This window comes from Lithobates pipiens, unplaced genomic scaffold (assembly GCF_037356315.1).
Source record: "Lithobates pipiens isolate NorthernLeopardFrog02 unplaced genomic scaffold, aLitPip1_a1.2 Scaffold_22, whole genome shotgun sequence".
Classification (NCBI taxonomy): Eukaryota; Metazoa; Chordata; class Amphibia; order Anura; family Ranidae; genus Lithobates; species Lithobates pipiens.
This window is the reverse complement of record NW_027507784.1, coordinates 151,541,279-151,569,104: the sequence shown is the minus strand read 5'-3', so window position 1 is coordinate 151,569,104 and position 27,826 is coordinate 151,541,279. Positions and strand designations below refer to the sequence as shown.

Below are 27,826 nucleotides of genomic sequence, written 5' to 3'. Positions count from 1 at the left end.
CGTGTGAAGGGGTGGAACTTGTGTGTTCCAAGCTGGCCCACAGGAAGTATCCGGCTGGGTCACTTCCCGGGCGTATAGTTCTTGTCTCTAAAAACGGCACGCACAGGGATGCTGAGAGGCTGGTGTTTTAAAACCGTGAAACCCAGCAGAGACTGCGGATCACTACAGGGGTAGGACGGACTCCTCTGTGACACCTGCACAAGCAGTAGAAGCAGGCCCTAACACCAGCACCACACAGGTAAGCCTGAAGCGTATTTTACTTGCTTGCACATCCTGTGAGTATTCTCCCCCTTGTAACCAGTAGGAACTAGGTGAAGGGGGCACATTCTTCCTTTCCTCCTGCACAGGGTGTTATGGAGTGTATGTGGCATGAAATTTATTGTAATTTGTTCGCTTGTAGGCCAAGACTCAGGACAAGGCCCAAGCACAGCCACCAAAAAGGAAATGTGCAGTTTGCGGAAGCAAATTGAGCTCCTCATGGAGCAAAGCACTTTTCCGCACCTGTATAGACAGCCTAGTTAAGGATTACCCAGTAGTCTCCTGTCAGAAAATGCTGACTTCTGTTAGAGATGAGCTTACCTCCACATTTAGCTTGTTTAAAACCTGTTATTGACAAAATTCAGGTTCCTTCAGTGGGTCCATCTCCAGTTAAGACTTCAGCCGGTTCTAGCGCTCCTCAGTAGAGTGCGGACAGTGACTCTGAGGCTGAAGCCGCATCTGCCCAGTCTTTGGAAGAATCAGGGTCAGATACAGGGCCCAGGTATAAAGAATTTGCATGGGGCTCGAGGTATAAGTTATCATTGGAAGATATAGATGACTTATTAAAGGCTATCTATACAACACTTGATATAGAAGAGGGGAAGGTACAATTGTCCAAACAAAAGATAAAGGCTAGAGTTTTCCCATGTATAGTTCCCATCTTGATACTATGAAGCTGGAGTGGGAAAATCCAGAGAGAAAACTTTTCTTTTCAAGTAACCTTAAAAGAAGGTTTCCAGTTGAAGAGGGGACAGCGCAGCCATGGAACAAAAATCCTTAGACGCACCTCTTTCAGAAGTTTCTAAAAACTCGGACCTAGTGTTTGACAATATGGGCACACTTGCGATGGATGGAAGCGGTGATACCCTTCTTCACAGAACCTGGGACTCTGAGAAGTATGGTTGACACAAATACAAACACACTTGTTGGCAGGTACCTCTAGAGAGCAGATTCTAAAATCTCTCCCTCTTTCGTGCAGTGGGGTTTTTGACTGATTCTTCCTCAGAATCAAGTAAAAATGACAGCTAGGGTCTCGTCCTTATTGAATTCGGCCAGAAGAAGCCTATGGCTTAAAACCTGATCGGGCAACGCTGCCTCAAAAGTGCGCCTATGTGGTCTTCCATTAATGGGCGATCATCTTTTTGGCCCCGGTGTGCAAGAGGCACTGAACGCACGGCATAGAAAAAAGGCCTTTCTAAAGAATAAGGAAAAACCAACAGCTAGAAAAAAATGTTCGTGGTCAAAGTAGGCAGCAAGGTCCTAGATGGGGTGTCTTGTTTAACCCTCAACAACCCACCAAGCCACAGTGACTCGTTTCTCCCAGTGGGAGGAAGGTTGAGGGCTTTTCTCCCGCAATGGGCAGAAGTCACCTCAAGTCCATGCATCCTGGACCTGGTGACCAATGGGTACAGGCTGGAAAATTCTTGCCAGCCACCAGAGCGATTATTGGTCACCTTCCCTCCCCAAGATCAGGTAAAAGCGCGGGCCCTGGGTCTCCAAATTGGAGACTGTTAGATCAAAAGGTCCTGATCCCGGTTCACTGGTCGGATCATGGCAAGGGATTTTATTCCCTTATATTTGTCTGTAGAAAGCCATCAGGAAAATATCGGCTTGTCCTGAACCTCCGGTCTCTAAACCAGTCGATCAGGTACAAGCACTTTCGTATAGAGACAATGTTTTTAATCAAAAACCTGCTTTACCCAAACTGCTTCATGGCCACTTTGGATTTGAGGGATGCCTATCTGCACATCCTTATCCATCCAGCCTTCCAAAGATTCTTGAGACTAATAATCAAGATGGGGACAGAGATTCGGCACTTTCACTTTCAAGCCCTTCCCTTCGGTCTGTCCTCAGCCCCATGCATTTTTACAAAGGTGTTGGGGGAGGCACTGGCTCTGCTAAGGTTAAAGCCAATAACTATTATCCTTTACCTGGGCGACCTCTTAGTGGTGGCAGAGTCGTACCAAAAGTTATTAGTGGATCTCCAGCCTGTACAGGACTTCCTTCAATCTCTTGGCTGGGTAATAAACAAAGAGAAGTCTTCCTTAATTCTGGCCCAGAAAGTGACATATCTGGTGTACAAAAAGTAGACCAAAAAGTTTTTCTCCCGCAGGAAAAGGTCTCAAAAATGATGCAAACAATGTCAGCGTTACAGACCAATCAGTCTGTTTTGCTAAGAGGTTTCAAGAGCAGTGGGTCTGATGACCTCTTTCTTTCCTGCAGTGCCACATGCAAGATTTCATCAACGCCCATTACAGCTGTTTCTACTAAGGAACTGGGACTGGGATGCAACTTCCCTGGAATCAAGGTTTTTTTTTTACACACCAGGGTAAAAAGAAGCTTGTGGTGGTGGACACACCTGCACCTAAGAGGTCTACCATGGTCCATCCCTATATCCCAGAGGATCTCACCAGATGCGAGGTCCTGGGGATGGCAAGCCCACCTGAAGCAAAAGCTTTATTGAATCAGAAAGAGCTTCTAGCGGTTCAGAGAGCCTTGCAGGCATTTCAGATGGAAATCAGAGGTCATGATCTCCAGATTCTATCCGTCAGTATCGCTACGATTGCGTACCTCAACAGGGAGGTAGGAGGATTCGGATACTTCAATCTGTCATCAAGGGGTTTTTATCATGAGCAGAAGGGAGTCTAGCCTCAATTACAGCAGTGCACCTGAAGGGTACACAAAATTGTCTGGCAGATTATCCCAGGCGCTACCGGGTTTGTCACAATCATTGGTCCCTTCATCCCGAAATCTTTATGGGTCTCACCATCAGATGGGGATGTCCCGAAGCGGACCTGTTCGCAGATCATTACAATCACAAGACAGAGAATTTCTTTTCTCTGAACCCAGCAGATCAATCATTGAGGATCACTGCTCTGGCGAATCCATAGCCATTCGGCCTCTGTTGCGCCTTCCTGCCGATCAGGCCAATTCCGGAAGTCCTTCGGAAGTTTCTGCTAGAAGAAACAGATCTTATCCTAATAGCCCCTTTTTGGCCCAAGAGGCCATGATTTTCCCTGTTAGACTCTGATCCCAGAGCCCTCACGAGTCTTCCAAAGAGAGAAATCTTCTTATCGCAGGGCCCAGTGTTGCACCCACAGGTGGTTTCCTTAAACTTGACGGCCTGGTATCTGAAGAAAAGATACTAAGTGCCCAGAGGTTCTCTGACAAAGCAGTCAAGACCCTGGTAAAATGCAGAAAACCAGTCACTAGAGCCATATATTCCAAGGTTTGGAAGAAATTCAACTCATGGTTATCTGAAAATCAAAGATTAACTTGTGATGTTCCTTCAATTTTAGTATTTTTACAAGAGGGTGTCGACAAACGTCTTTCAGTTAGTACCTTAACCACTTCAGCCCCGGAAGAATTTACCCTCTTCCTGACCAGAGCACTTTTTGCGATTCGCCACTGCGTCGCTTTAACTGACAATTGCACGGTCATGCTACGTGGCACCCATCAACATTTACATCCTTTTTTTTTTTTTTTTTTTTTTTTCCACAAATTGCTTTCTTTTGGTGGCATTTGATCACCCCTGCGGTTTTTCTTTTTTGCAATATAAACAAAAAAGAGCGACAATTTTGAAAAAAACAGATTGTTTTTTACATTTTGCTATAATATCCCCCAAAAATATATAAAAAAAAACTTTTTTTTCCCCCAGTTTAGGCCGATATGTAGTCTTCGACATATTTTTGGTAAAAATCGCAATAAGCATTTGATACATTCCACAGATACCAGGACATTGTATTGCCAACCTTTTGTAATTCACCAAAGGGCGACCAGGAAATAAAATTTAGTATTTTAGACGCGAGAAGAATTCTCCTCATCTACCTTGATGTCACCAAGACCTTTAGCAAAATAGGCACTTTGTCCTCTTTTCAGGAGCACACAAGGTAAAGGGTGCATCTAAAGCCACCTTGGCTAGATGGATAAAGCAAACTATTTCTGAAACTTACAAAATTAGGGAAGTTCCTTTGCCTTTTGTCACTGCACATTCAACAAGAGCCTTGTCTGCATCTTGGGCTGAGAGGGCTGAAGCCTGGCTGAAGCCTCGCTGGAACAAATTTGCAGGGCTGCCACATGGTCCAGTTTTTCGACCTTCATTAAAGTGATACTAAATGAGCGTTTATTTTTTTTAAAATAACAAACATGTCATACTTTCCTCCACTGTGCAGCTAGTTTTGCCCCCTTGGAGAAGCTCTCTCCCGAGTGGGTTACCTTGCGGGCGTGCTCCCGAGTCCAGCATTCGGCATCCATAAAGGCTGAATGCAGGACTCGGCCCCACCCCCGGCGCCCGCATCATTGGATTTGATTGACAGCATTGAGAGCCAATGGCTGCACTGCTATCTATCCAATTAAGAGCCGATAACCCATGGAGAGAGGGACGGTGGGGGGACACCGACGGAAATTCGGGGCTCAGGTAAGTAAAACAGGGAGGCTGGGGGAGCCAGTGCCTGCAAGGTGTTATTTCAACTTAATGCACACAAGCCTTTACCGCCCCTTTAAGAATTATCGCCTGGATCTCCTATCTGCTCAGGAGAAGGCGTTTGGTCGTAAGGTCCTTCAGGCAGTTGTCCCTCCCTAGACTAGTAAGTTCTGGCTCATCGTCTCATGGGCTGTCCTGGAAGATGCTTAGAGAAAATCTGAGTTAGACTTACTGGTAATTTCTTTTCTGAGAGTCTTCCAGGACAGCCAGATTCCCACCCGGTTTTGTCATGAGGTTATGTGTATTATGCATATGTTTAACAGGGTTGTCCTACGGTTCTCGAGAATACCGACATGGGGCCCGGAGGACCACCCTTTTATCTGGTGGGGGTTAATGTGTTATTGGGCTTTTTTCTTTATTTTTCTTTATTTTATAAAGACATGTAACAATACATTTTGGCTTAAATTTATGAAGATATTTTGATTTGTATTTTTTAATTATATACATTTTCTTCTTTTGTTTAAAAAAAAAAAAGTACCCTTTTTTGTTTGTATTCTTTCTGATCAAATTCCAGAAAGAATACTTTCTGTGAAAAGATAAAAATGTCATTTGCATACAGTGTTGCATGACCGCGCAGTTGCCAGAATAGCAAAAAGAGCTCCGGTCATGAAGAGGATAGAACCTTTCAGAGGTCAAGTGGTTAAGAATCTGCAAATGCTTGAATGTTCACAGCTCAGTCATATGTAACTTTCAATTAAGCACAGAAATAATTAAAAACGTGCTCACAAAAAAATACTGTATTTTCGTTTGAAGTCATGAAAACATGCAGAAGTGTTTTCCAGTCAAATGTTTTACGGTTTCAAAAAATATGAAAAATTATCTCACATGTAATGATATATTTTTGTATTTGTTTCCTAAAGCATTTGACCTACAGACTGATATCATTTCTGAACACAACAGTATGTTTTGCTGTAGTGCTGATTAATTTTCTTCTGTTTCAGTTAGTCCTACTCCTTTTCTGTGCCAGCTCTTTTTATATTGATTTTTTTGCATCTTTAGAGGCCTACAGCACTTGCCAAGATTCTAGGAGTGTATAGGATTGGTTACAAGAATTCTCAGAACAACACGGAGAAGAAGTTGGATCTGCTAGTCATGGAAAACTTGTTTTATGGCAGAAAAATGGCACAGGTAACATCTGTACATCAGTATCCGTATACCAGTTTTAATATATATTTTAGAAAGGCACTGTCATTTTGTAAACTAAAAACTCGTGTTATGGTTGGCTTTGTTAGGTTTTTGATCTGAAAGGTTCCCTGAGGAACAGGAATGTGAAGACCGATACTGGAAAGGAGACCTGTGATGTTGTGTTGCTGGATGAAAATCTACTGAAACTGGTGCGTGACAACCCCCTGTACATCCGGTCACACTGCAAGTCTGTCCTTCGAGCCTGCATACACAGCGACTCCCACTTCCTATCCAGCCACCTGATCATTGATTACTCTCTCTTAGTGGGACGAGATGACACTACCGATGAGCTTGTAGTTGGCATTATTGGTAAGTAAATACATCCTGTATGTGTATGCTTCCTTCATTTTTGTTGCCCTTTTATTCACATTTTAAGCATTCATGTATGTTTGTACAGATGCCAATGTTCTCTAAAAAATGTAAATGCTTAAACGGGTTATTCAATAAGATTCTTAAAGTGGAGGGCCGGTTATAAAAAAAAAAAAAAAAAAAAAAAAAGTCAGCAGCTGCAAACACTGCAGCTGCTGACTTAATAAACACACTCACCTGTCCAGGGCGCCCGCGATGTCGGCCGCCAGAGGCCGACCCGTCCCTCGGCTCTCGGGTCCCGGCGCCGCCATCCCTTGTAAGGGAAACAGGCAGCGGAGCCTTATGGCTTCACTGCCCGTTTCCTACTGCGCATGCGCGAGTCCCGCAGCTACTGCGCATGCGCGAGTCCCGCAGCGCTTTCTGAATGGGACGCGCTGTGTTCTGGAACACACAGTTCCCAGAACACAGCGCGACTCATTACCCAGAAGACGCCGCGACGAAGACAGAAGACAGAAGATCTCCGCGGAGGAGGAAGAGGAAGATTAGGAGAAAGTGCCTAGCAACAGGCATTTCTGGTAAGTAAAAAAAACACATTTTTTTCATTTTTTTTTTTTTTTTAGATTTTTTGTAATTTTTAACATTTTTTTGTTTTTCAGGGTGGCCCTCCCCTTTAAATGGGAAATTTTTTGTGCGCTTGGTGACTATGTTCATAGTTCATATTTTCTTATCTAATACCAATAATGGGGGTGCTGATGCCAAGAAAATATTCCTGTATCTTTATACCACTAACTCCACCCTGATTTTTTCAGACAAATTAGGATGCATCCAGAGATTCATGCAGAAAACCAGGCAAACCTGGGGATTGGTGATCCCATGTCTACTGTAGTCTCTTTGCTGACACAAGATATAATCTTGTACTAGTGTCATCCACTGTTATTAATACTTGATGAATTATGAATTCATTGATCCTTTCAGCACACCATTGTTGAGCTGTTGTGGACTCCATTTCAGTTTGAGCAAGTCTCTGGCCTTATTTTATATTTGCCACTATTCTCTCTATTCTTTAGAGGTTGCACTGTATTAAAAACATAGCTCAGCAATGTCCAAGTTTCAACCACTGAATCTAGCACCTACAATCATTCCTCAGTTGCTTTTCTGAAGCTTTAAGAAGTAGATGAACTGAGCCTACTTTACTGTCTACATTCTTTGCGAGTAACCTTTTGATTTACCTACTTCATGGAGAACTCCACAGGTAGTCTTTGTTTTGTAACTCAAATAGGTGGCCTCTGCATTGGAATACATGGAGATAGAATGAAGAGGCACAGCCTGTTAGACACTTTCTGGAGAGAGTGCCTAGGTTTCAGAGACCGCATTAAGATATTTGTAGAGCCCTAAGTGTAATACTTTGTGGGGTTTAAAGCATTGTAAGGTATTCTATATACTTTACTCTTTAAATGCAAGGTGAAGGTGACATTAGGAACCTCTTATTAGGTTGATATGCAGTGCATCCCGCCATGAGTAGAGATTAATTTACTATGTATTCTGAATAAGGCAGAAGAAAGTTTGAGTGTAGATTAAATGTAGTGTAGTATAATGGCTTCTGAGATGATTATTTTTATTTTTTTTTAGTATTTTCCCGTAAACCTAGGACAGGCATTTATAAATATGTATGCCATTTAATAAATGGGCAATCACTGCTGTGTGCATCTTAATAATTCATAATTTAAATAGAGTTTACGTTAATGCCATGATGAAAAACTTGTATGGCTTTAAGTGTTCCACTTCACAAAAATAATGAGAACAAACACCATCTACCTGACTGGAATCCCGAATGACTCTTTGTTTGAATATTGAGGCTTATCCAATACAGCTCTGTCAAGACTGCGTTCTTCTGAAAAGTAGCATAGGCTTATCTGTCATTTGGGAAGCATTACCTTTCAATGTGTTGAGCTTTATTGATGGGCTTGAAAATCTAACTTTGCAATTAATTGGCAAGTTTAGACTTCTTTAAAATGTGAGATTTGAAAATGTCCCATGCTCTATTGAAAACATAAAAGATTAAAAGAGGAAGCAACAGCCTTGTGCATTATCCCAAAATAATTTGATAAACAGTAAAATACTACTCACAAGCGTGATAAATAAAAGCCTGTAGAAGGCATTAAATTGCAGCAATCAGTCCTGGAACCGACCGTTTTCAGAGAGCAGAGGGTAAGACCTCAGAACTACGGCTGGCTAAGTGAGCCAACAGTGGTTCTAAGGTCGACCCCCCCCGCTCTCTGGAGACGGTCAGTTCCAGGACTGATTGCCGCAATTTAGTGGCTTTTACTGGCTTTTATTCCAGTGAAATCAGTCCGGTCGGCTGATTAACGGCTTCAGGGCGGTTGTTTAACTCTGAGAGGCCGTTAATTAACGGCCTCCCAGAATTCTCTCGCACACGAGAGCATCTGTGACCGCCGGGTCCAGTGGTCCCGGTGCATCACGGTAAACGGCCACTCATCGCGGCCGTTTACCACGTGATCGCTCCGTCAAATGACGGAACGATCACTTGTAAACCGGCATTGCAAAGCTGGCATTGCAGAGTATTGACAGGGTATGGAGGGGTTAAATTCGATGAGCAGCGATGTGGGCACTGCAGATACAGCCCACAGCACTGCTGACACCGATCTCTTTCCCCTCTATGCACCAATTTGTACTTATTTTTACCAAAGATATGTAGTGGTATAAATTTTGGCCAAAATTTATGAAGAAAAATTACTAATCTGCTAAATTTTATAACGGAAACGAAGAAAATTTTTTTTTACAGAATTTTCTGTCTTTTTTCTTTTATAGCACAAAAAATAAAAAACCGAGAGGTGATTAAATACCACCAAAAGAAAGCTCTATTTGTGTGAAAAAAAGGACAAAAATTTCATATGGGTACAGTGTTGCATGCCTAAGTAATTGTCATTCAAAATGTGAGAGCACCAAAAGCTGAAAATTGGTCTGGTTATTAAGGGTGTTTAAGTGCCTAGTGGTCAAGTGGTTAAAAAATGACAAAACACCTTTAACGCTCCCCCCTAATGAAACCCAGGAAGGAGGATGCCAGAGAGGACGTGGCAGGTGTGTCCACCAACCCGCATGGGGTCAGCTGGGGGCAGGGCTGGAGCAGGAAGCAGAAACCGCTCTCTAAGCAGAGGATCCCAGTGGTTGGCCAGGTCGATGCTTCTCCATCCTGCATGTCAGGACAGCTCCAAGTTAAGCCAGAGCTTTCTGGAGTCACCTCTGTCTTTACCTCACTACAAACCATACAATTGCATTGTACACCGTCAACCTCACTCAGGCCCTTTGTGCTTAGTTGCAGGCAAATGCCCCACAGGAAAAAAGAGCACATACCAGAGCAAGGCATGCACCTCGTGTCCATTATGCTAAAAATGCATGAGCAAAATGGTGGCTAAGAAGTCACAAGGCTTCCTTAAGAACATGCTTAATTCCTTCAAAAACAAAATAAAGAGCGCTATTGGGCCAATACTCTCAGCAGTAGAGAAGCTGGAAGTGTCAGCAAGCTCTAGCCAAACCAGTACCCCATCTACCAGCAATGTATATATCCCCTTGGATAGCAGGGAAGAGGCAGATCAGCCAGAACAGGAGGTTGATTCGAATAACTCCAAACAAGACTCAAAGGAGGACTTATTGTGGGATTCCGAGGAGGATGACCCGGCATCAGAGGGCTCCCTATTTCCCTCAGAAGACACGGATAATCTTCTAAGGCTCGGTCTCTTACAGTGCGACTTGTCATGCGACTTGGGACTGCAAAGTCGCATGATAAGTCATATTCCATGATTTCAATGAAGTACCATTCATATCTGTGTGACCTCAAAGTGGTCCCTGCATGACTTTGGTCCCACTTTGATGTGACTTGAGCTCCATAGACCTCAAGAATACACAGGCATCATTTCAAGTTGCATCAAAATCACAGAAAAAAGCTGCAAAATCATGCGACTTTCAGGTCGCAATAGTGGAAAACTAGCCTAAAGGCTATAGCAGACACACTGGGTATCAAAGAGCAAAAAGCTACAGGGCTTTCCCTGCCCAACCAAATATGTAAAGGGTTGCAGCCCAGAAAACCCAGAACATTTCCAGTGCATCAAACTCTCAAAAGCATAGTCAAGAGGGAGTGAGATGAGCCAGAAGAGAAGCTCTTCATACCAGCTGCAGTCAAGCGCAGGTATCCATTTGCAGAAGAAGATACCAAGACTTAGGCGAAATGTCCCAAAGTGGAGGCCTCCCTCATGAGAGTCACAAACAAACCTGACTTGGCTTTTGATGATGCGGAGCATGTGAAATAGGGGTGACAATTTTGAATCCGGCAATAGCTTCCATCTGCACAGTTCGCACCCTGTTAGCTGGCTGTCTGAACTGCAAGAGTTGCTAGGAGGCACGCCAAGGGAAGAGTTAGTGAGGACCATTCCCACACTAACCAGAGTGGCAGCTTTCCTAGCAGATGCCTCAGCTGTAATAATATCTTCTAGGGCCACAGCCTTAGTGAGGAGAGCCCTGTGGCTGAAAGTCATAGGAGGGGACGTTGCCTCCAAGAATAGGCTGTGCCGGATCTCATTCACAGGAAATTTGCTGTTCAGGCTAGACCTGTAAACGGTCCTGGATAGGACCGCAACAAAGAACAAAGGGTTCCCCCAAGAAAAAATAAGCAGGGAAAGGCGCCATTTTGTCATTCCAGGAGATTTAACAAGGAACAAGGAGCCCCTCAACAGAAGAACGGGGGTATGCATGGCCACAGACTTGCAAGACGCATACCTACATGTACCCATAAAGAAAAGTCATCAAAGATACCCAAGGTGCACGATCCAGGGGTCGGTGGCCATCCTGCATTTGCGGTACACATCTTTGCCTTTCGAAATCTCTTCTGCGCCCAGAATCTTCTCAGATTTTGGCAGAAGTGCTAAAGGGCCTGAGAAAGCAAGGAGCAGGCGTGATGCCATAACTAGACAATCTGCTGTTCTTTGCAGATACCGTGAAGAACCTAGAAAACAACCCCTGCACAACTATTTAAACCTGGTGTAGGTAGTAAATACAGAAAAATCACAGCTGATCCCAAGCCAGAGGTGGTATACTTGGATTATGTGCTAGACGCCAGAGTAACCAAAACCTTCCGACGGAAGAAATGAACGAGCCAGTGCTAGGACTGATGACGTCCTCAATCCCAGCAATCACCTGGGCGCAGCTCCACATAAGGCCTCTACAGAATCACATTTTGACCCAGTGGGATAGTGATCCATCATCCTTAGAGATATCCATTACTGTCCCTTGGTTGGTCAAACAGTCTCTAAATTGGTGGCTCAATCCACTCCATTACGCAGAGGGGCGCAGATAGACACAAGCTAACCCCGTGAGGATCACCTCAGATGCCAGTACCCTAGAATGGGGGGCGCACATGGGGGATCTCTGTACACAGGGCACATCTAACTCCAGATGGTCTCAAGCCTCCCAGTATATGAGGGAATTAAAAGCCATAGAGGAAACTCAGAGAGCATTGCAACCAACTATCCAGGGCTGAGATGTCCAGATTCAGTTAGACAACGCCACAATGGTGGCATACCTGAACAGGCAAGAAAGGACAAAATCCCCTCATTTGAGCCTGACGGAAGCAATTCTGTCATGGGCCAAGACAAACATCAGATCAATCTCGGCAATCCACCTGATGGGGGACAGACCACACACTGGCAGATTTTCTACGTTGAAAGACCATAAAACCGACAGAGTGGGCTCTAAACCAAGCAACCTTCTTGTGAATCACGCAATCCTGGAGAATGCCAGAGCTGGATCTGTTTGCCTCAAAGATAAGTGCAAAACTGCCAAGGTTCTTCTCGCTGCATCCCACAGTTGGCAACATCAGAGTGGACATGTTCAATCAAAGCTGGGTACACCATCTGTGTTGTGCATTTCATCCAACCGCTCTTATACCAAAGGGGAGACAAAGAATCAGGGAAGAAATGGTAACAGATACTCATGGCACCTCACTTGCTCCTGGGAACATGGTTCAGTCACTTGAAGAAACTGTCTCCAGCCGCACCTGATATAGCAAGACCTACTGGACCTCCTATCATGAGGGCAAGTCAACCACCCAAATTGCAAACACTTGAAGCTTTCGGCTTGGTTACTGAGGGTGAGGCTGCAAAAACTGTTGGACAGAGTGATCGACCCCGCTCTAGCCATCAGAAAACCCATAACTAGAGTGAGGAGGAAGTTTGACTTCTGGTACGGGAACAAACAGGATTCCGACAGAGAATCATCCTGGAGATACTGGATTTCCTGCAGGTGAGAGGAGACTAGAACCTCTGAGGAAACTGAAGGTACAAGTGGCAGCATTCTCCCCCATTTGGACACCAGATTAGCCAGGGGACCTGCTCGTAAAGAGATCCCTGATCTCGTTAAATAGAGCCAGACCCGCTAAAGTTGGCAGGACTCTGACATGGGACCTCTCCACGGTGCTCGGGATTCCTCTCTCCACCATTCAAACCACTGGAGTGCGCAGATAAAAATCTTACACTGAAAAACGCACTCTTGTGTAGTGATATATTATATGTGGTCGTGGGTAGATGATTAATTCGTTATTATAAGTACTTTTCCGCAGCAACCCAATTCTTCCAGAGAGATGCACTTTATTGACTTCCAATACAGAACAAAGTCTTGTAACGGATGACAAAATCCAACAGAGTAAATCTTACCAATCTAGTAAATATTCAGAGCCCCATGTTTCCTCATACCTTGGTGCCTTCATGACCACACACCCAGACAAGACTGAACGCCATGTTATATATCCAATACATTGAATTTGATTGGCCTTTTCCATTAAATGCTTTGATCTTCGTGTGTTTTTCAGAGAGAGAAGATGACCCCTAGCTGTGAACAGCTGTAGTCATAAACTGCCATAATTTGCATTCTTGCATATTAACGTGAACAAGTTTCCTTCAATATGCGCAATTATATTAACAGATATCACCTTAACAACTTTTGGTCAACAAGTCCCCTTTGATATGTGGCCTGGTCAATCTTGTACTGTATGTGTCCATATAACACCATATATAAAATACATGGGCACGCGCACACGCACGCGCACACACGCACGCGCACACGCGCACACACACACACATATATATATATATATATATATATATATATATATATATATATATATATATATATATAATATAGAGAGAGAGAGAGAGAGATCAACATATATATTACAACATCTTGGTGGCTCTAGCATCGGCCAGGGGAATGGGCGAAAGTCAAGGTTTTTTTACATGATGGAACCCTACTGCCTGATCCAAACAGATAAAATAGTCCTCTCGCCAAACCAAGTTTTTCTGCCAAAAGTCTCTTCAACCTTCCACAGGACGCAGAATGTGGTTATCCCATCTCTTCCTAAGTCAATGGATAGCAGAAAAGAGACACCAAGCTAGACATAATACTCATAACTTATCTTGAGAGAACGAAGGGCTGGCAAAGAACTACCACGTCATTTGTCCTCCATGCAGGAGTCAATAAGCACGATGACCAGGTGGATAAACCTTGCCATACAGATGGCCTATCAAGCACAAAACCTTGCCCCCCAAGTGGAGTCAAAGCCCACTCGACCAGAACCTGGGCAACCCTGAGGCACTACCACATCAAGTAGCTGTCTAGTCAAGACCAGACATTGGTTGCAAGGTGCTCCAGGCCTTATCCCCACCCTAGTAAGTATTGATACATCCTCTTGGATGCTACCCTGGGAGACGATTGGAGAACACAGATTTGGGTACCCGGTGACTCTTTTTCTAAGAAGTCTTCCAGGGCAGCACTAGTTCCCAGCCTAAGCGATGATACCAGGTCTTGTGGGGACGAATTTGTTTACTGAGAGTTCCTTTGGTGCTTTAATACTACTGAGGCACAAAGGTGAGACTAACGCTCCAGGTCAGCGGGACAGTGGGGTGAGGATCGGGTCTTGTGCAAGTTCACCTTACAGATTTTTCTGTAAAGGTGAACTTACCTTTTTAATTGTATTTTTTTTTCCTGAAAATTTTGCTTTTGACAAATATTGTTTGACAACCTCCATTTTTTATTTTACAGGGCTTCTTCCAAAAAAAAATATATCATGTTTGCGTTCTAAGTAATTTTCTAGCAAAAAGTGCTGATTTTAATGTGTGTGAAAGTCAGAATTGGCCTGGATGGAAGTGATTGATTAACCACTTGCTTACCAGGCACCTAAACCCCCCTCCTGCCCAGACCACTTTTCAGCTTTTAGAGTTGTCACTCTTTTTGAATGACAATTGCGCGGTCATACAAAACTGTACCCAAATGAAATTTTTATCATTGTTCCCCCACAAATAGAGCTTTCTTTTGGTGGTATTTGATAACCTCTGGGTTTTTTATTTTTTGTTAAAATAAAAATCGGCCTTTTTCATTTATTTTTTTTTAATACAAAGCCGTTTTACATTTTGTTAATTTTGCAAGCTGGTAATTTTTCTCCTTCATTGATGGGTGCTGATGAGGTGACACTGATGGGCGCTGATGGGCAGTACTGCTAGGGGGCACTGATTGGCACCACTAATGGGCATTGTTAGGTGGAACTTGTGGACACTGGTATGTGCCACTGATTGCTGTCACTTACTACTGTGGCCACTGATTGGTGGCACTGGCAGGGGATACTCACGGGCATATGTCGGGCAGCCACACCTCTCCCTCTTCGGGACAGATGTCCCCTTCAAACAGAAGCCAGTGATCGGCTTTTTGACAGCATGAGAAGAAAAAGATTACCGATCCTCTGTTTACATCACGTGATCAGCTGTCATTGGCTGACAGCTGATCACATGGTAAGGGGCTGGGATCGGCCCTTTACTCGGATCTGTGATCACCTGAGTCTCATTTACTCAGGTGATCACAGAGCGTGCCCTTCAGGGGGGAAGTGGTCAGCTTTCAAAGGGGAGGACGTCTATTAACGGCCTCCCGGAAAAGCAGATACACGCTGTAGCCGTCATTTGGCTATAGCGTGGATCTGAAGCAGTTAATTGGTTAGTAAAGTTCATATACCCTCTAACACTACCCTTGTCTCAGAATGACAGTTATGCTGTCCAAGGTGTCTGTTTCTTTCATGCAAAAAGACTCCTTGAGACAGTGTCGCAATGTGAAAATAAAGGGCGTTAAAAGGAAACGAATGAGCCTCCGCATTAAAGGATCAGTAAGCTGCAATATATTACATTTTTGTTTTTGGGTCTAATGGCGCTTTAGGTAGGGAAAGGCTAGAACCCCTTTTCAGCTTTTTATAATCCTCTTTTTTTTTTTTTTTTTTCTCGTTGAAGATTTGACCATGTTTTCTATCTAGTAAAAGATCCCCCCCAAAAAAAAGTAGGTGAAAATTTCCCTACCGAACCTATGAAAATAAATATATGGAGTGGAATTATGTTAATGTGCTTACCCTCCACGTCATTGGCTATGTGTGTGCCCTAATCTTGGGGGTTTTGTGATGTTCTTATTATAATATGTATTGCATGTATTTGCTTTGTTTCACATCTTTCAAGAAAGCATCTGACTATTGTTTGGTTTGGCCCCTTCCTCCTCTCCCCTCCACTGGGTTTCATGCACAGTCTTTTGGCAATTTACCAACATGCTGCTTGAACTTTCTGGGTGATCCGGTTAATGTGTCAGCTGGGGGATCTCTTCCACCACCTTAACTGTCACATTTGGGGTCATGCCCATGGGGGGGGGGGGATTCCTCCAAATTCTGTTTGGTAATGTCGTAGTTGCACCCCCAATTATATCACTGTCGATCTGAGCCAGTCTAACTTAGGCCTAGCTTTCTTTCCCCATCCCCGGTTACCCCTGCTGGACCTCTTTTTAATGGCCTTGATGAATATCTGCCCGTATGGATTGTCTTGGGGCCCCAGGGGTGGGAAGGCCTTGTGAAACCTTTAATCCCAATGGTTTTAAACTAAAGACTATTCCCTCCTCAAACACCCGTGGATGACCATTGTAATTGAAATAGAAAAGGGTGGGAAATGCTACATCTTTCATTGTAACAGAAAAAGTAATCTTCAAATGGGGACAGATATTCCAGTGACAAGTGTCTAATGGTGACCATAAACACTTTGATAAATGAACGATTTATTTTCTGACACACAGGAAGTGGTTTTCGGTCAATGGTTAAAGCGGTATTCCACCCTAAAGTGGAACCTCCGCTGATCGGATCCCTCCCCCCCTCCGGTGTCACAATTGACACCTTTCAGGGGGGAGGGGGGTGGAGATACCTGTCAAAGACAGCTATTTACACCCACTTCCGGGCATAGACTCCCGTGGGAGTCTACGCCATTTCCTGCCCTGCCGCGCTGTCTGCTGGGACACACACGGGTCCCAGTGACAGCGCGGAGATTTCCTATTGCGCGGCGCAACTTGCGCATGCGCAGTAGGGAACCGGGAAGTGAAGCCGATTCGCTTCACTTCCTGATTCCCTCACCTAGAATGGTGGCGGCAGCAGCCGATGGCCGAGCGATCGATCGGCCTCGGCTGCCGGCATCGCTGGAACCCGGGACAGGTGAGTGTCCATTTATTAAGTCAGCAGCTGTAGTATTTATAGCTGCTGGCTTTTAATATTATTTTTTTTGGTGGAATCCCTCTTTAAGATAAGATAGTAACGTACAATTTCAAGATATGGAACATATTTCTGTTTCTACTATGTGATCTAATAATCTGATCAATTGAAATATGATCGTTATTCCTGGACAAAGTCTCTCAATGCTGCCAATCCATTCAAAAAGATAAATAATTTTCTGTCCTAACTGATTTACTGGTTTAATTGAATCCTATTGTAACAGAGACTAAATCAGAAATAAACTTTATGGCTATTCAGTTTTTTCGTGCAGATTTGATCATTTTGATCAAGTTGCCAAACAATTGTATAAAGTCAGTGTGTATGGGCATCATTTAAAGAGGATTTTCTCCTACGTTGAAAAGGTTCCACACTCTCTAGTCTGTAGGAGATATTTACTTTCTGGGATGCAAAAAATAAATGATCTCAGAGGTTCTAACCTCGTATCACTCTAAAGCTAAATAAACTGTCTCCAGATAAATATTATCATTTTCATTATTTCTTCTTTTAATAAATCATGGTTAGCTCTTGAATCATTCTATAAGTGGGAGATTTTCTTCCCTCCAAGTTTTTAGTGCAACGTAGGTTTTATCATTGGTGGATTGCAATTATTTTACGTTCTTATTCATCCTTCATACAATGGCCAATATAACCCATATTCTTCACATATCATTACTGTGCATTTGGAGAAAAAGTGCAAGCAAAAACCACCTGTACGGAATAAATTATGGTAACCTCATTGCTCAGATTTCTCTAGTATTGATGATGGCAATAATACCAGTCAATAGTATTTGCTTTGCTAATTCAAATTTAGTATTGAATTACTCACCCGTTAGTAATTGTTTGCACAATATGTTTTCTTTATTGCTTTGTATATATAAAGCCTAATCTTTTTGCCAACTAACAGATTACATCCGAACATTCACATGGGACAAGAAACTTGAAATGGTTGTCAAATCTACTGGCATCCTGGGTGGCCAAGGTTAGTTGAATATTGTTCTAGATTTTTGCTTTGTAGCTTTTAGCATCAATTACATAAAAATGTGTCGCCTTGCTTTATGACTTGGCAATATCATCTTTCTATGTTGCGTTCAATAGCTCTGCTCGATTTTCCCAGTGACAGATGACAGCTAAGATAAAGGCATTCAACTACAGCTGTAAGGGAGCTAATAATGAGTAGTGTAAAAACCTACAAAGTGTATGTGGGAATGTTCTATTCTTCCAGGTAATTGTAGGTTAGTGGCCTTATTCTGTATGCAGTACCTTTTTGTGTTTGCTTTTAAGTAGCTGGAAATGTGTATAAATAAGCTTATATGAATAGATAGCTTTGCTAAGCACTACTTGACAGCTTATTAGGCATCTGTAAGATCAGTAAGACCACACTCTGGATAGTAGAACTGACTGCAAAATGTACAGTAGACATAATTGGCAGACCTGCTGAGTGCATACATAGTAAAGTGTAGTCGTATATGACCGCTTGCAAACTTTGTAGTGTTCCTAAACCCACAGCAGTAAAATCAGTGTGTACTGTATATGCAATAAAGCATGCGTATTATACTCACTGTGGAACCTAAGGGTTTAGTACTGCACATTGTGTAAAAAGGCTGCGTGATCCTGTCTTCTGATCCTCCCCTTCTTCCACTGTCCCCAAACCATCTCCTGATAGATTGAGGGGGAGGGTGCATGTGATTGGCACAGGGACAATCGGCACTGTCCAGACAGAGGGTCAGGGATCATGCAGCCTCAAGTCAGAGGACAAGTCAGAGGAGAATAAAATCTCCTCCGACCAGCTTTAACCAGTGCTCAGCCAGACACTAATAGAAGTCACAAGACTGCTATATACTGCTGGTGAGGAAGTATTTAGTAGTTTATATTTACTAAAATAGTTGCATTTCCGTGTTCTGTATACTGTTGGAGACCAGATATAGTGAATGCAGGGTCCTGGGTTTAGTAACACTTTAGGGGCCCATTTAGATCTATGCTTTGCACCAACGACCATATTACCACAGCACACATATGATGTATTCCAATACCATTCATTTTGAATAGCACCCCAACACACCAAGGCAATGCACAGCAAAAATTGAGCCATGCCTTATATTTCATGTATTGGAAGGCATGCATCAGAAGAGGTTGCACAATCTTAATACTTAAATTAAAATTATTTAATATTGTTTACGTTTTCATATGATACTATCTGAGGGCAGGTTGCAAAAATGGCTGTAAACATTTCCTACACACCAAAGTCCAGAAAATAATAAAAACTGCTGGTCTGTAAATTTAGATAAGTTAAGCTATACTATACAGTATTATAAGTACTCAATACAATGGTCAGATTTAGTTATAGCAATCATTCTATTATCTAAGGGGTCTCTATTAGAATTACAATTGTGCAATACTGTTAAAATCAAATAAGTTATCAAAGTATGAGTGCGGTCCTTATTTTGGGTCAGTTTTTTTTTGTTTAAAGAGGAAGTAAACCCTTCCAAACAACTTGGACCTATAGGTAAGCCTAGATTAAGGCTTACCTGTAGGTCCAAGCAATATCTCCTAAACCTATATGGTTTAGGAGATATTTGCCCGAAAATGGGCACCGCTGTCTACGGCGCATGCGCCGTAGACAGCGGCGCGCAGGCGCACTAAATGCGGCAAATCCAAGAATGGATTTGCCAAATTTGTCGACTCCCGTGCGCATGCGCGGGAGTGACGTCATCGCGGCTTCGCCGTATGACAGCAACGGAGCTGCGAGGCGCGACTCCCGTGCGCATGCGCGGGAGTGACGTCATCGCGGTTGCGCCGCTGTCATTGGTCGGAGCTGCGAGACGCCACCAGCAAGATGGACGCGGCGGACTACAGGGATCAGCGGCGACTTCGCTGGCTCCTGTGTCAGGTAAGTGACACATAATGAGCTACTATGCGATGCATAGTAGTCCATTATGCTTTACCTTTGCAGGGAAAAAAAGAGGAAGTAAACCCATTAGGGTTTACTTCCTCTTTAAGTGTATAGGTTTTTATAATATTTGTGTGTTTTTACTATGTGCATAGATTATTTGCTCAAAACACTTAATGTTTTATGGTGCACTATGGGTTTATCAGTCAGGCAGAGACTGTCTCTTCTAGAAACCTCAGAAAGATGGGAAGACTATTCTGAATCATTCATTTGTGTGTGTGTGTATTTCAACTTGAACTAATGAGCTCTGTAAACACAGAGCTGTTTACAGTAGTGGATATCTTGGAAAACGTGAAAATGAGCCTAAAGAAAGGCTTGAATAGAATACTTAAACCTACAGGATTATAAACAAACTTTGTTTTATATTTTATTTTTTAGTCTTGACCATAATAAGCTATGCGCTTATTAAAGTGGATATATACTCAAATGTATAGATTTGCTTTCATACAGGAAATAAATAGAAATGTTAATTTTGTAGTACCCAGAAAATCTACCTTTTTCCTTGAGCTACCCATTAAAATATCAGTGGATCTCTGACACAAGTGTGCCTAGGCACTACTGTAGCCAGGTGGATATCTGCATTGCGAGACCTAAGACTCTGCTGCCTCTGACTGCTTATCTTTAAAGGTTTGGAGTTATATACACTGTATATTTGGCTATGTTACTACTGTGCTCCTTGCTGGAGAATAACCTGATTAAGGACTTGCAGTGAAAGGATCTCTCTGCTTCCACATCATTCATACTATGGTTAAGGTGCATTCTTCCAATCCCTGCTTTTGGAATATTCCCCATCCAGTCATCAGATAATCTGTTATTGGTGAGGCAACTCTGTCATAGGAAGCAAATTTAAAGTAAGATGGCAGCCTTCACACAGACACATTGCAGAAAAAAGGTAAAAGATCAGCAGTAGAAGGACCACAAGGCAGTTCTGCTAAATAGTCTTTTGCCCTCTGCTTGCCTTTTCTGGCAAGCAGAGAGAGAGAAATTTATTGCTTAGGATGTTAAGTCAATCAATCAAAAATGTATCCTCTTCCTAGGTAACTACCATAAGCCCCAGGTCACACCAGTTGGTGCTAGTCATGGGATTTGATCTAATCAAAGTTTCAAATCGCATGACAAGTCGCATCCTATTGTCCACAATTGGTCGCAATTATTTTGAAAGCAGTTCTTGCACTACTTTTTGCAAGTTCAAGTGCGACTTGCATAGATATATGCGCATGTAGTTGCACATATGCTTTCCAAGTCACACCTTATGTCACACTGACATGCTACTTAGAAATTGTGCGATTTCAAGTGAAGTTGCATGATTTCAAAGCGTTGTGACCAAAGAAAAAGTACCATAAGTTCTTGTTCATACCAGTAAGTCACTAGTGTGTGTTGATCAGAATAGTGCAGATGTGCCTATCTCAAATCATCACATGGTTTCTTATGTTTCATTCCATTCTATTCTCTACAGCGGCCTTTTGATGAAGGTTTGCTTTGCACAATGTGCTGTAAAATGGAAAGCATGCAGTACTTTTCAGTCTACAGGACTGCAACCTGATGTGAATAGAATTCATAGCAAACTAGGCAAATTGCCTTGTCCTTGCATTGGATCTAAGAATGTAGAGGAATAGGAAACGAGCAGGCTGAAAATATGCTGGGCATAAAATTGGCAGCACTTTTCTACTCCCAGAGGGCCGCGAGTGCCTGCATACAGCTTGGGTTTTAGGTGAATGGCTACATGCGGGTATGCTCTCAAACGCTGATGCTTTTGTGCATCTGAGTTTACCCACACGTGCACGTACAATGTATTTCTTGAACATGAAACGTCCACATTTGGGAAATACGTTGTACTTGCTTGTGCGTGTAACAAACGATGCACAGAAGCGTTGGAGTTTACAGACAGCCGTTTAACTTGTATGGCAGGCTGTGACTCCTCAGGTGTGAAAAATACCCACAACTTTGTTTAGCATATTTTCAACCTCTCAATGTCCGTGTGTATAAGGCCTTAAATATTTCAATGTTGGTGGTGCTCTGTTAGCACCCTTTGCCGTTAGAAGAGGAACAAGGCAAGGCTGTCCACTGTCGCCGCTTTTTTTTGCCTTGGTGATGGAGCCACTTGCCTCGGCCCTCAGACAGGCGGATGAGGTTAGAGGGATACAGGTTAGATCCATACAAGAGAAAGTAGCTTTGTACGCAGACGATCTTATCCTCTTCTTGAGTGATCCTGCACAGTCCCTTAGAGAGACGCTAACCATTCTCTCCAATTTTACTAGCTGTTCGGGACTTAAGGTAAACTAGGATAAATCTCAAATTATGCCGATAGAGAGGCAAAAGATGTAGCAAATCGCAACCAGCCATTACTGTGGACAGATAAAATCAAATATCTGGGTATCCACATCTCCACTTCTACCTCCTGACTATCATGCCCTCAACTTGGAGCCACTGGTGCATAGGATTAGGTCCAGACTGAAGGCATGGGCCCATCTCCCTCTCTCTCCTTAATCGGGCGGATCAATTTATTTAAGATTAAGCTTCTGCCTGCCTTCCTCTATGTTCTCAGACATGTACCAGTCTGGATCCCAAAAAGAGTATTCCACACGATAAATTCCATCTTGGTGTCTTCTCTAGGGAACCGGTCAACCGAGATTTAAGCTGACGGTGCTGCAGAGGCCTTGGGGAGAGGGAGGGTTGGCTTGCCCAGACCTCCACTCCTATTTCTTGGTGGCTCTCTTATCCGACGCCCACGACTGGCTGGTCTCGGATGAGTCCAACGTGGCGGTGGTCCTGGAAGCAGCATGTTTGTGATCATATGAGGCGCTACGGAACATACTTTACCGAGGCCCTAGAGCTCCTTTCCCTCTCATCTCCGCAATGAGAGCGGTCATAAGGGCATGGTCAGTGGCTAATTCAATACGCCCCATACCCTCGGGACACATTTCCCTGTATAATCCTCTTTGGTTTAACCCAAATTTTATCAGAATTCGGATCCATTCCTGACCCTAGTGTGTGGGCAAGCAGCGGACTCAAATATATTAATCGGATCTGTTTTGAGGGCAAAATACAGATTTTTGACAAGTTGAAACAACAATATATTTTACCTAACTCACACCTATTTAGATTCTTGCAACTTAGTCACTCTTTTAAGATGCAATTTGAAAATGCCCCCGTAGCTTTTTATACCTCAAGTTTGGAGACTCTGCTCAGAGATGAAAATCTATCTAAGCCCCTATCCACCATATATAAAGCATTACTCCCTAACGTCCATACGGGACTAGAAAACCTTAAGGCACAGTGGGGGGTAGATTTCCCTACGCTAGACACAGAGGACTGGGAAGAAATGTGGGAGTATTCATTTTCACAGCTAGTGTCGGCTAGAGATAAATTAGTGCAATTTAAAATGGCACATAAGGTGTACTACACACCTGTACGTCTACACAGAATCTATCCATCTGTTTCTGCCTCTTGCTGGAAATGCAACTCGCACTCAGCGGATTTCACTCACATGTTCTGGAGCTGCCCTCAGATTGAAATTTTTTGGGTGGAAGTGACCAAATTTATTCTGACAGTAACCACCGTTCCTGTGCCACTGTCTGTAGAGCTATGTCTGCTGGGACTAGTCAAGCCATTGGCCCCACGTCGGGCGATCAGAACACTGCTAAGACTATTACTATACTATGCCCGTAAATCTATAGTACTCGGATGGAAGGCCTCGGCCGCACCTTCAATACATTTATGGAAGAGCTTAGTGAATACGGCTCTACCACTGTATAAGGCTACTTAACTGTCACATGGCTGTGGCACCAAATTTCACAAAATATGGGATATTTGGACGGAATCGCAGGACACCAATGCAGATTCGAACGATGATTAGTACCATTCTATTAAGCACTGGGAAGGAAGTGGAGGCATCCCTGATGTATTAACATCCCTGGGCTATCAGGTCAATACTCTGTGGGGAGGAGGGGGAGTAGCACATGAAAGTGTATTGTACAATTCATCCCAGAAACAATCAAAGGAAGTTGTAGGGTATGGGCGAAATTGTAAAACCACCTTATTAAGCCAAAATTGGGACAAATTAAAAAGACATCTGGCAAAGGTTAAAGCTGTTCCATTTGTTTTTGTGTGGGGGCTGTGCATATGACCCTTATACCTGTTGACTGGCTGCTGCCACAAGGACAGGGGGACCTGAATCCTAGGTGAAAGTTGCATGAAAATTGTGTGAATGCATTAGCCCCCTTAAGGCCTATTTAGATCTGTGCGTGGGTTTTTTGTAGCGTTAGACAGATCATTTGTCTACATGCATTTCCTTTTTGTTTCCTGATGTGTTGATGCTGGTTTTCAGTGAATTTTTGAATTTGGAGTCTGGAGTGATTGGGGTTAATGGCCAATAATTAAGGCTTGGTAATACCTGTTAACATATCAGAGTGCACATAACCTACTATATATATATATATATATATATATATATATATATATATATATATATATATATATATATATATATATATATACTTCAGACTATACATTTATATATCATGTGCAATATCGTGAACCATACATATTCAAAATTTATAATGTACTAATGACGTCCAGTGCAATCAGTGTCCTAAGGAAAGTGACAGTCCCACTCCTCACACACAGTGCTTGACACAGTCTCCTGAACATAGCAGTTAGGAGCCATACAAGTTATAGGTTGCTCCCTACTCTCATACAAAGCCTTGAAAAAAGTATTCATACCTCTTGAAATTTTCCACATTTTGTTATGTTACAACCAAAAACTTAAACATATTTTATGTGATAGACCAATACAAAGTGGCACATAATTGTGAAGTGGAAGGAAAATGTATAAATGGTTTTCAATTTTTTATTTTATTTTTACAAATATCTGATATACATACTCTGTACACAAGAGTGTAGCCACCCTCTCTTGCTCGCTCCCAAGATGGACTAGGTACTATGGAATTTTTAGTGCGCATTGAGCATATTGAAGTTGGTGGGGAGGAAGGGAGGTTCCAGGAGCTCACAAAGGATGTTAAAAGGAAGCAGAAAAACACAGTAAGAATGTAATGAAAAATAGATGTTTTTTTTAAAAAGCTGCACACCCCTATGTGTATTACAAATGAGAGAGGTGCTTTGCATAGTTATATTGATTATTTATACTGTTGTGGTTCTTGGCATGAAGTGAGAGAGGTTTGCTCAACACAGATTTTGCAGCAACAAGGTTATAAAATAAGCCTTTTTGTGCTACTTAAAATGTGCTGTTACTACTAGAACCTTGTCAGAGCATATAATGCAATTATGTGATCCACTCAAGGATGCCATTTTTTTTTGAAGATTTGTTACCTGTCAAAATCAAAATTTCTTTTCCACTTTGCAGATTAGGCTTCAAAAAGTCATCTGACACATACCTATTCTATGCTCTGGTAAATTCCCTTTCTTCTCCAGACCCTTAGCAGCATAGTTATAGTGAGCTTGTAATTCAAGAGCAAATTCATTTACTATAAAATATGGAAGTTATTATACAAATTTTGCATTGTATTCATGAAGGAAAGACACAAGGACATATTTTAAATGTTTTTTTTTAAATAATAAAATATCATTTAACTATAAAATGGGCTATTTTATTTGCAATTTTGTTTAATTTATCTGTCTTGTTTCCTTAATATGTAGGTAAGATGCCAACTGTAGTATCTCCAGAGCTGTATCGCACACGATTCTGTGAAGCGATGGATAAGTATTTTCTGATGGTACCTGACCACTGGACTGGTCTTGGAGGCAACTGCTAGAATTCAGAAGAGCAGGAAGTTAGTCTTCACAGCACAAACAAAAACTTTACTCCACATTCTACTTGGGTTTTATCTATATCTTTACAGCTTTTTAATTACAATTCTAGATTGTTGATGGAATGTTTAAAAACCTCATTTTACTGTTTGTACATAAAGAAAATTGTGACTTGTAATTCCAGGTATCGTATGTAAATGAGACCTGTTTTAGCACGAGGACCATGAGTAAATGCTATTCTGTTTTAGGAGAACTTTTCTTGAAAAAACAGAAAATGTCAATATGGTGACTGCTGTGCAGCCAGTATCTTCAGACTTTGTATAGTTTCAAGATAGTCTCATGTATAGTTGTCTGGGACGTTTTCAGCTGTCTGAATTACTAGGGTGAAATTGTAAGCATCCTAATATCTGTTGATGACTTTACATCTCTTCATATATTCATCTTCGTACTAGTTTTGCTGCTCCAGGGCTTTATTGGAAAATCTATTTCTGTCTTTAAATGTCTATTTGTTATGTTTATACAACAGTGCCAGGTTTATTTGCTGCCATAAATGTGATGAATGTTACATTAGTTCAGTTTTGATATTTACTATTGCTTCCTGGAAGCTGAAGTAAATAACATTCTGATATCGGCAGACTTGGCGAGCTTGAGAAAAAGAATTTCAATTATTAGTCAGAATTACAGATAGTTTCATGTATTGGCATTGCACTCATTCTTTCCTATAAAGGACTTTATCCAACCTTTCATATCTATTGGGGTTAAGCTAGGTAATATTGTAATTTTTAACACAGCTCAGTGCCTCTACTCTAGTAGTGCTCTATTCTAAAGGACTTAATACCTCAGACTAAAGAATTTGTATTATGTGCTTCTGCCTTCAGCAGAAGTATTGTGCACCTCTGGCTCCACTGCCTGTATATGTCAAAGACCCTTTGAAGGACCAGTTGAGCAATTCAATATGTAGATATGGGGCTGATGTGGAAATTCCAGAATTATAAAGGCATCTTTATCTGTACACATCAGTATGTTAAACTTTGCCAAACTCAGTGGATCAGTGATGTTTTAAAGGTCCCTGTTAGTATACAAGAATGGAGGCTGCCCCCAGTGACTTTTTTTTTCAGTTTAGGAACATCAGGGCTGTTATCTTTGCTTCAGTAATTTGGGAGTCACTGAATTGTGAAATGGCGAGTTACTGTACATTTCACAACACTTGACATGCAAAATGCTTGTTCGTGTCCAGTGGCTTACTGAGCAGTAAAAGGGAAGGATGGAAGTCCCAAGGAATGCTTCTACAAAAGTAAAGCAACCATGACTCCTGTAATAAGACCAGATGCTTAATGTGTGCCGACAACAATGATTTTTTTTTTTCTTCTTTTTTTTTTTTTTTTTACTTTTTTTTTTAACCAGGAATATTTGCGTTCAAGCAGTCTATACTAAAACACACGGGCCCACAAATAATTCTCAAGCACACCCAGCCCTTCTGGTAAATTCCATAGCTGTTATATTGTTATGCAAGGGCTAGAGATCAGTCAGATTTCATATTTTGGTTTTTGCTTAAAACGTTTGTTCTTTCATAACGGAGCATTTCCGTGAATCTGATAAATACAGTAAACATGTAAATGAACCTTTCATCAGTACTGTAGTAGTTTTAAAAGTAGGGTGACGCATGCATTATTCCTTCTTGCAAAAGCTTATTTACAAGGCTTCTCTATCAAGAGTGCAAAAACCTTTATAATATGTGTTCCTTTTTATTTTTGTTTTATATTGCCGTAGAAAGTTTTTTTTATTTTGTTTATTTTTTTTTTTTTTCAGAGAACAGTTTTTTTTAGTTTGAGATCAAAATCTGTCTTGCTTTATTTGCACACTTGCATCTATATGATTGCTTATTGGACAGGATACTTGTACAGTTATTAAAATAGTTTAATGACATATTTTGTATTTTTATTTTATTATATTACTAAAAAGGGTCTTAAAATGTGTGTAGTCGCTTTAAATGCTTAGAGGGTGTTTTTAATTTAAAAAAAAAAAAAAAAGATGACCAAAATGTGTGTGAAGGATCAGAGTAAATATCACACGGGGATAAAGGGCATAAAGTAACAATACATACAGTTAAATACATACACAAAATGAGGCAATATAAAAAAGGTTTGAATACGAATGCCGTAAAGATGAATACTGCTTTATATACTTACTGTGCTGTTAAATTCATAGTTACAAACGGAATATTACTTTGCATAAGATATTTAAAGTGATTGTAAAG

The 27,826-nt window shown here is 41.9% G+C and overlaps 1 protein-coding gene across 3 annotated transcripts in view; it reads left to right on the top strand.

Moving 5' to 3' along the window:
* Positions 1–27,601, top strand: part of PIKFYVE (phosphoinositide kinase, FYVE-type zinc finger containing) — a 390,505-nt gene extending 362,904 nt beyond the window's left edge. For all 3 annotated transcript variants that reach the window (XM_077448459.1, XM_077448458.1, XM_077448457.1), the window contains 4 exons: positions 5,741–5,869; positions 5,974–6,235; positions 17,761–17,835; positions 25,459–27,601. In XM_077448459.1, coding sequence (XP_077304585.1) covers positions 5,741–5,869; positions 5,974–6,235; positions 17,761–17,835; positions 25,459–25,574 — 582 coding nt within the window. In that variant the 3' untranslated portion in view covers positions 25,575–27,601. The remainder of the gene's footprint in view (positions 1–5,740; positions 5,870–5,973; positions 6,236–17,760; positions 17,836–25,458) is intronic.
* Positions 27,602–27,826: the final 225 nt, after the last annotated feature.